The sequence below is a fragment of the Perca flavescens genome, chromosome 19 (genome assembly GCF_004354835.1).
Source record: "Perca flavescens isolate YP-PL-M2 chromosome 19, PFLA_1.0, whole genome shotgun sequence".
Lineage (NCBI taxonomy): Eukaryota > Metazoa > Chordata > Actinopteri > Perciformes > Percidae > Perca > Perca flavescens.
In genome coordinates this window covers 8,163,547-8,178,375 of record NC_041349.1, presented here as the reverse complement: position 1 = coordinate 8,178,375, position 14,829 = coordinate 8,163,547, and the positions used below count along the sequence as shown (strand labels likewise).

At 39.4% G+C, this 14,829-nt stretch overlaps 1 protein-coding gene across 1 annotated transcript; it reads right to left on the bottom strand.

Annotated features, from left to right (window-relative positions):
* Nucleotides 1-2,917: 2,917 nt before the first annotated feature.
* On the bottom strand, nucleotides 2,918-12,949 carry LOC114546203 (butyrophilin-like protein 2). The gene is made up of 7 exons (XM_028564891.1): nucleotides 12,808-12,949; nucleotides 12,667-12,711; nucleotides 12,240-12,344; nucleotides 11,854-12,099; nucleotides 11,244-11,405; nucleotides 3,777-4,112; nucleotides 2,918-3,281 (listed from the first exon to the last, which is right to left on the bottom strand). The coding sequence occupies exons 1-7, from the start codon at nucleotides 12,947-12,949 to the stop codon at nucleotides 2,980-2,982; spliced, it is 1,338 nt and encodes a 445-aa protein (XP_028420692.1). The 3' UTR covers nucleotides 2,918-2,979.
* Between the last annotated feature and the right edge of the window lie 1,880 nt (nucleotides 12,950-14,829).

Here is a 14,829-nt window from a genome sequence, read left to right as displayed (position 1 = left end):
AATCAATTTGATCTGATTCTGGACTTGGTCAAATCCCTGTGGATCTGGTCTTGGAATGACTTTTGTAAGTGACCTGCACACACTACTGTAAGTTTGAACATGTCTACACTATGTATGGCATAAAGAGTGTGACTTTAAACTGAAATCAGTGTATTTAATTATTAAAGTGAAGATGAACCTCCTTCTTATTGGTCTGAACTTCTCTCTCAGCTTTCTCAGGAGAGACATGAACAGAGATGTAAATGATTTTATCAGGGCATATTAGTAACGATACCACACAAAGAAAAATAATTATAACTTATGTCTGATTTTTGCAGCATTTGAACTTCAGTGCATTTGAGAAATGCAAGCTTTTAATGTAACATAAGTATCTACCAAAATAATTTGGAAGGTGAATTTTGAGTTTCAGTTCAATAAATACTTTCTACGTCTGCAGTGGTTGGTACTAGTTCAGTTCAGTTCAGTTTTATTTTGTCATTGCTATATCATAACAACGGAATATTGTTAGAGCATAAACAAACAGACAGGCATATAATTTTAAGCTGTTCACCCGTTTTCCTTATCTATATATGTCCCCATGAAAAGAAATTACCCATGTTTTCATTACCCTAATTTCATTTAATTTAACTCCCCATAAATACCCCTAGAATGACTTTGTACCTAAGTTAACTTCCCATACATCCCTCTAACCCCATAAAGTGCTATGCTATGTATTTTTGCAGCGATGCAATGTCCAGGTCACAGATATTGATGATGTATGGGCAGAGACATTATGTAACAAAGGGATGTCCTCTGTGCTTTGTGTCACAAAGGAATGGGGAGTGGGGGGGGGTTGTATGTTCATTAAGCAACCTGACTGCATGGGGGTAAAGACTGTTGCTAGATTCAGCAAATTAAACCTCTCACATGTGTATCCCCTTCCATTATAAGATTTATGAACAACATGGATGGTCACTGTCAAAAAAAACTTTTGAGAATTTCAAATCGACCACAAATTTCTTATGAAATTTTGTTTCTGCATTTTTGGTTAATCTCTCTCTCTTCTCGTACGACTTTTGTAGCTTTGATCTTGTTTACTGTGGATGACATAAAGAATGTGACTTCAAACTGAAACCACTGTATTAAGGTAAAGACAAACCTCCTTCTTCATGGTCTCCAGCTCCTCTTTCAGAGTCCGATTTTCTCTCTCAGCTTCCTCCCTCCTCTGCTGCTCCTGGAGAGGGATGAAGAGTGTGACATGTGGGTCATCATTTTATTAGAGCAGGTTAGTAAAGATACCACACAATGGCACATGTAAACATTAATCATAACTCAAGTCTTGTTTTTGCAGCCTTTGAACGTAACTACAATTGAGTAGATCTGCTTTTAATTTAACATAAGTATCTCTGAGAAGTATTTGGAAGGTGAATTTTGAGTTTCCGTTTGATAAATACTCTATACGTCTGCAGTGGTTCATAGTGGTTTCAGCAAATCTAACCTCTCTCAGTTTTAAACTCCTCTATTTAAAGACTTCTGGACAACAAAGTTAGTCACTGTCAAACTAAAAACTTTTGAGAATATCAAATTCTTCTGTTGACCACATCTTTCTTATCAGATGTTGCCCCTGTATTTCTGGTTAATCTCTCTCTTCTGTTATTCAAATCTCCTCTGACGTTTGCTCTCATCGTCATTTGACTGTCTTTCTGAACTCTGTCTCTTCTGTCTCATTTCTCTTGAACCTCTCAACGTCCCAACATTTATTAAAGTAAGCTAGTTAAAGTTAGTAGTTTTAGCTGCTTTTATACTCTTCTTACTTCCTTTGGAAACACAGATGCTGTTTCTTGATGCAATAATTTTCTATCTTTCTAGCTCAGATCAAACTTTACTTCACCTGCGTTAGTTCTTGTCTCTCCCTGAAAGTCCTTCCTGTTTCTTTACTTTTCTTTAAGTTTGATCTTCTTTACCTTTTCTCCTGTCAAAGCCTCGGCTTCTTCTGCAGTGACAGACAGATCATTAGTTCTGTTTTCTTCTGTATCATCCCTGTGGCTTATTTTCGTGTCTGTGTAAAAAAAGGCAGTAGCATTAAAATACATTTATTTTATTTTTTGGAAATCACAGCATATGAGATATTTGAGTCTAAAATGAGGTATAAAACACCCAAATTTGACTGATTGTCAGAAAAAAGTAGACAAATCACTTCACGTTTAGTAGCTACATTACCTTTAAAACACTGACATTTCAGTCAAATAACATTAAATGTTAACATTATCACTAGTTCCCCTAAACATCAGAATCATTTGACATTTGTGACTTACTGGTTTTGTTTTGTCTCCATTTCCACACAGAAAAGAGAAGTAACAGAATAAACAGGATGATGCAAAAAGACAAACTAACAGCCAAGCCAGTGTTAATGGAAGAAGAACTGGACTGGACCTCAAAGAAATCATCTGAAATCATGAAAAACACAATAACCAACACATCCTCATAACTAAACGACATTAAAGGTCAATTTCCAAAGACTCGCAAAACGGCATGTACGACACGTAGTGGCAGTTTAATCATTTAACTGTAGTCTTGTGACTGTACTATTTTAACACAACAGCCACAGTTTTAAACGCATAGTAAATGTGAAATGAAACTAGTTTAGGCAGCAAATTCACTTAGTTAGAGTTAGATAAACATCAGTGATTGGAGTAAAATGTACCACATAAATCTACTACAATGAGGCCATACCATGACGGTGTAGCGTCACAGACTTAGGTCCGTAAAACTCTTTTAATTTTAAAATGACGATTGACTTTTAGTTTTACATAAGACATGAACCCCTGAGTAAAAGTCCTGTGTTTGTTGACCCATCAATTTGGCGCTCTTATTCTTTGTCACCTCACTCTTGTGTGCTCTAATGATAGCCATGAGAGTTGGCCACGTAACAAGAAACGTAATTCTCGGTCGTTATAAGCTGCTGGAATAACATGATATTTATTTTAAACTGGTCCATAGCTAATCATGTTTACCTGGAACATGGATTTCTGTCTCTCTGGTCTGGTTGGTGTCCTTCTGCTGGACTCTACAGGTGAATCTGTTGCTGGGTCTCTTCTCCACAGTCACGCTGCTGCTGACAGTATAGAGATCATCAGGACCTCTGACTGTCTCTGGAGGTCCAGCAGAGAGGAGGTTTCCCTCACCGTCCAGCCACAACACCTCAGGCTCTGGATACCAGCCTTCAGACTCACACTGTAGAACCACTCCTCCTTTGTCTCGGTCTAGTCCTACTAAACTGATGACTGGTGAGGAGACAGCACCTGATAATCAACAAAAGGAAAAACAAATGGCAGTGCTGTACGACTATCTAATGACACAAGTGTGGAACTCTAAACTTTCAATGGCCAGAATGATGCGTTAGGAATAAACACTGTTCAAACCATATTAATACTAATAAAATATTTAACTGGCAACAGTGTCTCACCCCCAGTGCGTCAAAAACCCATGCTTGTTCAGGAGCCTTTGGTGTTAGACACTGACGCAAAAACTCTCCTTTAGCGTCTGAGTCAGACACAGGGGGCTTTCAATTAATTCCAATATTATATATTTATATATTTCATACTAGCTGCTACCGTTGTCACAGCGCCATGGTCGAGCAACTCTCTGCCCGGTGAGTCCCATACAGATGCTAAAGGGTGTCTTTTGCATTGGTATCCGACGCTGAGAGCCACTGACCAATCGTCAGTATTTAACAACTTCGGAATGAGAATGTGTTGTTCCTGGAAGTGTGAAGATTGAGTGAAACATGCACTTACCAACATGTAGTTGAACAAAAGACTGCCTGTCCAGTCCTGGAATAAAACATCTGTATGTTCCCCGATCAGCGAGTTTCACTTTGGACAGTTTCAGTGAAATGTTTCCAGACATCAGCTCATCGACGAACAGCGATGTTCTTCCTTCGAAGGATTTGTGTTTTTTACTCACAAGTTCTTTCCCAGAACGCCACACATGGACAAATCTGGGGTCCAGGTCAGACCTCGTCCACTCCAATGTCAAGTCAGTAGCATCTTCCACAGGCTCCAGTTGATATGGTAAGATGATGTCATTACCAAGTGTTGCTACTATTGATGAGCCAGTCAGCTGAGATTGACCTGGAAAAACAGATGTGTTTTTATGTTTCTAAAGGAAGTACATCTTGTAATGGCAAAATTATATTTAAGCATGATTCTTTTATATTCTTGTCTTATTTCTGTTTTAGATTCTCTCACAATGTTGAAAGTGAGTACAGAGGGGAAGAAGCGAAGTGGCTCCTGAATGTCTTCTATGTTTGATTGATTGTAAGAAATGCTGAGTCATGCTTAGACAAGTGCGTGTGTACTATCTCACTGAAGATGCATAAAAGCTGTGTGCTTTTTCTCATTCAGGCAAGAGACTTTTCCACACTGAGCTGCTGTGCCTTTTGTGAAATAGTGTAACTCCTATATTCTTGCAAGTATATAATAAAATACAAAAACCAAACTTGCTTTAGTCTGCAACTGTCTTTATTTTGTTTCACTGTTTAACTTTCTAAATCCACTCCTGCTGCAAAAAAAAACTTCCACAACAATCAAACTATAAAGGAAAAAATCTCTGTATATCTGTCTGTTTGTCCTCCGCATATCTTGAGAAATATTGGGCAAAAGTCCAACCAGATCACATCAAGATTTCAACGTTTCAAGATTCGACAATTACATTGCATTTGCAAATTCCAATCTCATCTGGAGGTGCTTACATGAACAGACTCCTCAGGATCTCTGTGACATGGTGCAACCATTACAGGCCAGGGGATTGTTTACTAGAAACACACTTGCAGGGAACTTTAAAATATCCTTTAGAAAAAACACCTTTGACCAGACATCCAGATGGATTTGTCTTGTATGTTTGTTTTTATGACTGTTTAAAAGCCCTTCTAAGGATGGGCATTGGAAATAACCAATAGCTATAAATGCTGTTATACTGTACATTGGAGATTTGTTTCACAAATGTCTATGTCGTAGCATCTGTCCCTATTCAAAGAAACATGAAATAGAAATGGAAATAGAATCGTTTATCTGATCTACTTCACACTTGGCGGGTGTATTGCTAAGTTTTCAAGAATGCTGCATGCACAGCCCGAATCGGTACAGCACTAGTTTTGTCAACTCAAATAAGACAAAGCGCTAATAAAAGAATATTTTTGTTTCATCATAAAAGTTGCAGTGTCACAGATTGTTATTTTTCATCAATATTTTTTGACACTGTAAGAAAAAAACAAAGAGCAACCCTTTTAAATTGCCTTCAAACCAATGCATTATTGGAATTCTTTCTTTTTAGAATCCAAGCCTTTGTTGATAGTAAATGTTAGACATAGATAGGAAGAATAAAAACTATGGTGGTCACCCCATAGTAGTGACTTATTGGTGACCTAGTAGTGACCTATGAAGATTGTAATTGTGTGTAAGTTACCTCTACAGAATGATGTTAGGAGGAGAGTGAAAACCAAAACACAGAGTGTTCTGAGATGAGGTTTAAGGCACTTTCCGTCTGAGTGGAAAAGCATCATGGAGCTCTGAAAACAGGTAGAAACAAGTGATAACAGTGTTAATTTCCAGGGACAAATTGCTTTGCAATAATTATTTTTAAGTAAAACGTTTGCCAAAAATGAAGTAATAAAGAAAGAAGTCAATCTGAGTTATAAACTGAACATCACAGGTTTGAAAACAAAATCTTTATCTCCATCTTCTGCACTCTACAGGGCCGGCGAGTGCTACAGGCAAACTAGGCGATTGCGTAGGGAGTCAAATGTGTTGGGGGCGCTGTGTCGCCCTTAGCTCTACTTCCCGTTAATAATAGAATTAGAACGACAAGCGAAATAAAATATGTTTATTTAACATGATCATCCTAGTGCCCCCTCAGCCACACATTTACTTGTCAACCTGATTATTAGATTGAATTGATGATTATTGTTGATCATTTCATAATTGGGGGAAGTTCTCCATGTATTTCTGCCGTAGTTTCGGTTTTCCACCTCCGATGTAGAGCAACGTACAGCCACTTCCCTAAACTTTGTCTCATTCAGAGACGGGAGACTGAAACAGGGCTGTGTGTCTGTCAGAAGGTCTGAGATCTACCGTATCAGCAGAGCAATCACGTATTGCACAGCAGACTATGGTGCAGATGGATTATTTTCTGAAATATTGTGACTGTGTTCTTGTAATAAAACTCAATCTCGCCTAGGGCAACCAAAGACCTAGAGCCGGCCCTGGTTACACATCATCTGTTTACAGATCTTCTGATGCTGACCAGTTGAAGTTCTTTCAAAATTACTTCTATGCATTACTATTTATATTCTTTCTTTAGTTTCATCCTCACACAAACTACATCTGTTAGAACACCTTTGCTTCTCCGTCATTCTACAAATATTTCCACTGTCGTGACATTTTACTTTCACTCCTGTCCCACAGTTTGTTCTCTTGTGTAAGTCTGTCTGTCCATCGTTCTGTAAAAATCCCATCACATTTTCACTTTAGTAGCTCAAGACTTCAAAGCATCCCATAGTGAATGTGTGTTTTGAAACTTAAAGATCACTTGATATTGAAGTTACGCTAGAACTCTTTCCGGTACATTAATCACAATAAATACCCTCTGTATGAGTTTGATGTTAAAAACAACAGGTGTCCAGTTAATATGCTCACATTTTAAATAAACTTTAAGGCCAAAACAATTAAATTATAATTGAGACTGCAGTTGAATTATATTGTGCATCTGCATGCAATTTCCCTCTGACACAAAGCTATGAAATAGACTTTTTAGCTGCTATTATCTGTTCTAATCTGAAGTTGTGGTTGAGAAAGACCACAAGTCAGAATACAGACCCACTTGTTTTAATGTATTTTATATTAAATGTTAGACAAAGACCACATACCTGTTGAATGCTCCGTGTCTCACTCACATGATCTGACTAGGTGGTGGCCAAAGTCTATAAATGATTGACAGGTTCCAGACCTTTACTAAGACTGTTTTAACTGCTCCATGCTTTGGTTACTTTACAAATAAAGTAAGAGCTTCATTCATGTTGCACCATATAGTGCTTTCAGTGTGCTTATATTTCTTGCTGTTGCGATGATTCGTCCGCAACAAACTCACCATTAAAAAACAATTAGTATGCAAACCGTCTTGTTAGTGGTACACAAATGTAGACCTAAGTTTAAGTTGAGTTAAAATGTACATAAATATTGTTAATTTTTTCACTCTGAGTGTCTTTGTTTATGAACATGGTTATACAATAATCTATTGCAATAAAATCTATAAAAATGTTACCTTGTGTCTGGTTTAAAGTATAGTCATTTGTTTGGTAGATGCTTTCGCAATAGTTTTCTCTGTTTTTCCGATGTTAAACTCTGATCTCAGGCTATGGTAACTGTGAGTTGCCCATTATTTATGACATTTAGTAGGTGGACCAATGGGCATTGCATCTATAGCATCACACTGGTCGGTATGCATGGGTGCACTGCTTGTGATGCTGCACAATGGTCATGGTTACCCCCGGCCAACAAGAAACCAGCAGCAGGAGCTTTAGTTTGGTGTGGTGGGTTTATCAGTCCTTCCTGAAAAAACTGATCTTTTTTGTGATTGCTGCAAAAATCCTTAATTATGCGGCACGTTTACTTAAAAAAATGCAATGGAATATGCGGGATATTTATGCAATTTTATGCGCTGAAATTGCGGGAACTTGCAAAAAGAGAAAACTCAAGTGTTGAGATTCCCTCAACACCCTGCTTTTCGATGATGTTCACGTCGCATAATTACATCCTTCATAACGTTCCCATGGCAACAGGGGAAAATGGCCGCTCTCAACTTTCTGCTAAGATATATGTGACTTTTTTGCAACAAAAATGCGGGGATTATGAAATCATGCAAGCCCCGCATATTTATGCGCCGAAAGTGCGGCGTATTTGAAAAAATGCGGCCCCCGCATAAATATGCGAACTTTGGCTGATTATGCATTGAATTATGCGATCGCATAATCGCGTTTTTCTGGAGGGACTGTTTTATTACATTATTGAGTGTAAGCACTTGTGAATATAGTAGATGATAGATGTTTGAACAGGGAATGAGTCCTTACCCCAAGTGAAGGAGTTCAAGTACCTTGGGGTTTTGTTCGCGAGTGAGGGGACAATGGAGCGGGAGATTGGTCGGAGAATCGGCGCAGCGGGTGCGGTATTGCATTCAATCTATCGCACCGTTGTGACGAAAAGAGAGCTGAGCCAGAAGGCAAAGCTCTCGATCTACCGGTCAGTTTTCATTCCTACCCTCACCTATGGTCATGAAGGCTGGGTCATGACCGAAAGAACGAGATCCAGGGTACAAGCGGCTGAAATGGGTTTCCTCAGGAGGGTGGCTGGCGTCTCCCTTAGAGATAGGGTGAGAAGCTCAGTCATCCGTGAGGAGCTCGAGTAGAGCCGCTGCTCCTTCGCGGCGTCGAAAGGAGCCAGTTGAGGTGGTTCGGGCATCTGGTAAGGATGCCCCTGGGCGCCTCCCTAGGGAGGTGTTCCAGGCACGCCCAGCTGGGAGGAGGCCTCGGGAAGACCCAGGACTAGGTGGAGGGATTATATCTCCAACCTGGCCTGGGAACGCCTCAGGATCCCCAGTCAGAGCTGGTTAATGTTGCTCGGGAAAGGGAAGTTTGGGGTCCCCTGTTGGAGCTGCTCCCCCGCCGACCCGACAACCGGATAAGCGGACGAAGATGGATGGATGGATAGATGTTTGAACAGGTTACTTTTCCTTTGGCTCCAATGACCACCTCAGCAGGCTGACCCAATGGTGAAAGCTGACCATCATGTTGAGAGGGAATACCAAAATGTGTCCTTGTAAAAAAAAACAAAAAAAAAACATACCTTGTGTCTGGTTTAAAGTATAGTTATTTGTTTGGATTTTGCAAGTAATTTGTATTTGGTAGATGCTTTTGCAATTGTTTTCTCTGTTTTTTGAAGGAGCTTTTTCATATTGCTCCAAACAGACTTCAGTTCTTTGAATATGACTCCGTCTCTAAAGAATAAAGAGGTGAATCTTTTATTGGTATTCAACCTCTTGAGGCTGATTCAAGGGGCTGTGGCTTAGCCAGCAGGCAGACAGTTTTAAGTTTATGTTGTATGAATTTCCATAGAGCAGACATCTCTTCAAGACTCACTAAATCTAAAACTACAAATCACAACTCTGTAATGCATTACAGTTACCATCTGCAGAGTAAAACACAACAACACAACAATCTGGGGAATAACCAACAGGAATCAGCAGAGGACCAACGAAGAGCTAAAGTGATCATTTACTCCACCAATAGACCATATATTATGTAGAATAGAAGTACCATGGATTGGACATCGGGAGCCGGTCAAAAACATTTCCGTTTTTTTGATCGTCCCGTAGAGAGAGGGGGAGATCACCTGATTCGTGTGACTTCTTAAAACACACCTGAGGAATAAAGAAGCGTTTCCTGGGTGAAAGTATTTTGTTTTGGTCGCAAAGTGAACTCTGCTCTCCACTTTGAAAGCGCTGTGTTGTGTTCTGTGTTGACACCACGTTGTGCTTTTTCGTTCCGAGATTATTTTCCATTGAATATTGAAAATATTGATAAATATGTGTTTTGGCATGGCTGGCTGAGTGGCGCTATATTCATGGTATTGAAAGGGGGATTACATTTTTGTAAGTTTTTTGTTGTTGTACATTAAGAAAAAATATTCCCCCCTACTTTTTGCAAATTGCACCCTGACGACATGTATGACAGTACATTTGGATATTCCGAATTCAAATAAAGACCTGCTGTTTACCCCAGAATCCATTTCTCTTGTTTTCAGATGAAGAAATCACAATCAAAAATGTGTAAACACAATCAATTTTAATGTAACATTATTTTGTATCTCTCTTCTATCATCCCTCAATGTCCATCCTGCTGAACCAACAACTGGGAGAACTAAACAAAAGACTAAACACAAAGGTCAGGTGGGTGATGCAGTCACACAGCAGATGGTTTAACAAGAGCAAATGTGAAACTCTACAATATAAAAAAAAAGATACTTTTGTATTTTCGAAGTGATATTTGTACATTCTCTTACTTTTTTAAAATGAGTTGTGCTGACAAATCTGTCAAACATTTTTATTTACACTTTCAACCTATTCCCTCCATTTTCCGTAATAGAGAGAAAGAGAAAGAGAGAATGAATTACATTTTTGTCGATATTTCCTTTCGGAAAAAATACTTTCCGGGTTGTTCTTTAATTGGTCCTGTGATATACATCTTTATAGGAATATATAATATAATTTTGGATTTACAGAGTGAAACTGGTACATTCTTTTATTCTATCTCCTGAAATTAGGAGAATAAGATGATTATTTGTATTTTATAAGATTATTTTTTGGGGCTTTCCCCTTTATTCGATAGTGATAGTGGATAGACAGGAAAGGGGGAGAGAAAGAGAGGGGATGACGCAACAAAGGGCTACAGGTCGGATACGAACCCGGGCCGCTGCAAAGCACGCTCTTACACGGTGAGCTAGAGGCCGCCCCTTGTATTTTTATTTTTATATTTTTAAAATAGTAAGCAAAACCGTAAAAGACGGAAGCTGGCATTTGTTAACATTAATCACTGTTCTAAATTGTTTTGTCAATGAAAGTTCATCATTAACTTATTTCATTATTACTTATTCCTTTTATGTTAAAGGAAGATTAAGTTCAGAAAAAAGGTATTCAAGTCAAACTTTCCACCACTTCACACAAAAAACTAAATAGGGTGGCAGAATTAGTTTCTGCTTTCTGCTCTTGTTAATGACCCGTGGCCCGTGGTTGAGCTACTCTATGACCCTGTTAATGTGTTGTTTCTACAGAGGCTCCTGAACGCCTCTTCTATAGACATACATGTTCTCATGTGGTTTGTGTCTGAGAGGCTCAAATTATCAGCAGTATATGTAGAGATGAAAATAAACACAGACCAACACATACTGAGAAAACTGACAGCCCGCCTTTTAAAAATACTCCGTGCATCAGAACCTCTGTGGTTTCTAACCTGTTTTCTGTCTGAGAAAGTCTAACAGTTAAAGAGTATTGACACAAAGAAACAAAGGTCAAAGTAAACAGATGCAAATTAAATGTATCAAAATCTTGGTGTTTGTTTTTTAAATGGCATCTTCTTCGACCTGCCAGCTTTCTCCAACCCAAAGCATGATGGGATGTTCACTGCTCCATTACCTTGACGTCCAAACTACCTTTACCTTTACACATGAGTATCAGGTATTTGTGTTTGACTCTAAGTTTCCCAGAGTGCAGCAGTCCCAGCAGCAGCAGCAGAGCCACCATCACTATGGTGAACACAGTCCTTAAGATGAGGACATAACTGAAGTGATCTGAGAAGGGACAGGTCTCTCTGTGAGGTGCTGCAAACACAAGAGAACATGATAATCGTCAAACTGCAGGCATGGTTATTTAACTATTTTAGTTTTAAAATCTGTGTTAAATGTTGTCATAAGTGTATGAATTCTTGAATTATGGCCCAACACTTGTTTTGTGAGGTCACAGTGGCCTCTAACTTTGACTACCAAATCGGATCAGGGCCACATTCAGCCCCAACAAAACGTAGCAACGTGTTTAAAAAAAAACTGAAATGGGAAGTGGTCTGTCTTTTTATTACCACGGGTTTACAGACACGTCCCTGCTGATTGGGTATCACCTGTGACCCTGCCAATAAACAAGAGAAAACATCTCTCAAAGCCGTTTAACCATGAAACCGTAGCAGGAGCTTACAAAATTTTACAATTGATAGACCTGAAGATAATTGATCTAATCTAAAGTTATATACACTAACTTTAAGCATGACTATCTCACCTCCGACAGCCAACCAGCTCTCTGGTGATTCTCCATTTCCAGCAATGCTGCACTTGTAGAGTCCTTCATCAGACTTGGAAACATTGTTAATGGTCATCTCTTCTCCAGACCTGCTCTTCATGAGGCGGCCATCTTTATAGAAATCAGCTGGAAGGTTGGTGGATGAGGTCTTGTTTCTGCAGCGCATAGTCACAGTTTCTCCTTCCATCAGAGGAAGGACAGGACTCTCCAGGATCACTGAACCAACTGAACAGCCAAGGTTTTGTGAAGAACAAAAAAAATGGTTAGCTCACTTTGTGGGACTCAGATGGGACAATGGAAATATGATTAAAATCATGTTACAGATTCCAAACAAATACTTATATACAGTAGAAACGTAAACACACCAGTGACAGAGATGTTGACCGTGTTGCTTGTATCTCCTCCTTCAGTCTCACACCAGTATTCTCCACTGTCTGCTGGATAGAGTCTCTCAATGGTGCAGGTTGACCCTGTTGGGGTCTTTATATCACATTCTGGAACAAATTCCTCAGTGTTCCTGATCCCTCTTAATTTATTTGAGCCATCAGACCCCCCACAGTCAAAAGAAACAGAGTCAAATTGAAAGAGCTGCAATCTGTTTGGAGTGATGCAAAGAAAAGCTGCATCTGAAACCAAGAAACATTTTGTTATGTCTAAAAAGAAACGTTCAGAACAAAAAAATATGCACATTATTATTTTAAACTGAACCTTTCACAAAACACATTATTAAACCAAACTGCAGGATTTTTTTTTACATCTTAGAGAATCTTTAGGATTTTCTTTGTCACTCACCAATTTTCTGAGTATAACTGTTCAGCAGAGTGAATTCAAGCATCACTGGATAAACAAAGGAGTAAAGTTAAATATCAGACGATGGTTTGATATAGGATGGCAACTGGGGAATAAAAGAAGAAAACATGAGTCAGTACTCACACAGTCTGAAGCAGAGAGCTGTAACCTCCATGGTGTCTTCCTGCTGACTGAGTATCAGACTGAAATACAACTCAAGTTTGTAGACAACAACTTCCTCTTCCTGTGTAGTTTGTTTTTGAACCAGGCCTTCCTGACCACACATCGCTGGTCATCCGTGTGACATCATCATCATCTCTCTCTCCTTCACTCGCTGTCTGTCAGCTGCTTGCATTGTTCCCCTTCTTCTAAAATATTAGAAACACTAAAGCAGAACCAGAAAACCCAAGACGTTATAAATGTGGTGTTGCTCCATTATTTCAGAGACCAGAAGGGTCGGCGAGTTTCAGATATTCTGTCAAATAAACAAGTGACTGTCTCGATCGCGTTACTTGTGTTTACAGTGCATTTGACAAAGTGAAGTGTGAACACAAACCAACTTCACCCTCTGAATTGCACCCAGTCCACAGAAACAGGTGTGAAAGGGCCCTCAGACACAAACCAGATGAGAACATGAGAACAGAGTACATTTTCAGAAAAATCTATATAAGCTTTGTCTTCCAGCTGGTTCAGTGATCCTGGAGAGTCCTGTCTTTCATGTGAAAGAAGGAAACAACGTGACTCTGAGCTGCAGAAAGAAGATGACTTCCTCTAACCTCCCAGCTGATGTCTATAAAGATGGCCGCCTCATCAGGAGCAGCTCCACAGGAAACACAACCATCCACAGTGTTTCCAAGTATGATTAAGGAGTCTACAGAAAACCCTTGTAGATGAGCTGTTATACTGTTCATAATGCCATGGTGTTACAGCAGATATGTTCTCTTGTGTTTGCAGCACCTCACAGAGAGACCTGTCCCTCCTCGGATCACTTCATTTACGTCCTCCTCATCTTAAGGACTGTGTTCACCATAGTGATGGTGGCTCTGCTGCTGCTGCTGGTGGGACTGCTGCATTATGGGAATGTCAGAGTCACGCAAAAATAACTTATACTGAAGTGTAAAGGAAATTGGTAGTTTGAATGTTGTGAATCTAGCAGGGGAAAAAGATGCACTTAAACAAGAAATCATCAAGAGTTTGTGATATTTAATATCTGTTTTTACTTTGACCTTTGTTGAAGTTGGGTGTTTAACTTTAAGATGTCAAACTTCTCTTCATGTTCATATGTGAAGTGGCTGTTTGACGTTATCACACAGAAAAGGTTAGAAACCACAAAGGTACTGCTACATACTCATACCTTATTTTTAAAAGGCGAACATTCATTTTCTGAGTATGTGTTGGTCTGTGTTTATTTTAGACTCTACAGATGCTGCTGATAATTTTAGCTCCTCAGACACAAACATAGAGAGTATATATACTGGACCAACAGATCCCGTTGCTCTGGACGGAGACCAGTGAAGGATATTAGAAGCAATTTTCTGGTGAGCGCTGAGCGTTACCGCGCAGCCTCCAACTGAGAGAGACAACGTAAATGTGACGTGAGCAACGTGTCTGAAAGTTGTAAGTCTTCTGGTAGCTGTGACAAGAGAAATCTCAATCATTCCCAATCGTGCAGAGACGGAGGGCATAGGTATACGTAAGGAGATAACATAGGCACAGGCTAACTATTGCTAACTAAAATGCTAGTTAACTAATTAGTAATTAAACTTAAACAGCTCATGTAAGTCTAAACTGCCTGAGAGCTTCTCCTGTACTATACGGTAATTCCTCTACTATGCAACAGTAAGTCACTTGGTTATGACACAATCATTAGCCTATTTTTACAATGGGGTAATGGAGCCTTTTATACATTGTCGTGTTTCTTTAAAAATAAACAATGGACAAATAGAGTCTTTAAACGCTTCAGATGTAAAGTCATTCGCTGTCCAGGTGACATCAAAATGAATGGTAGTCAATGGACTGCTAACGGGAGGTGATCGCTTTGTAGCATCAAAATGGCGCCATAGGAGGTTTGAGTTCTGAAGCGAAGCTTACCCCCTTGGACACAAACCACATGAGAACATGTATGTCTGTAGAAGAGGTGTTCAGGAGCCTCTATAGAAACATCAC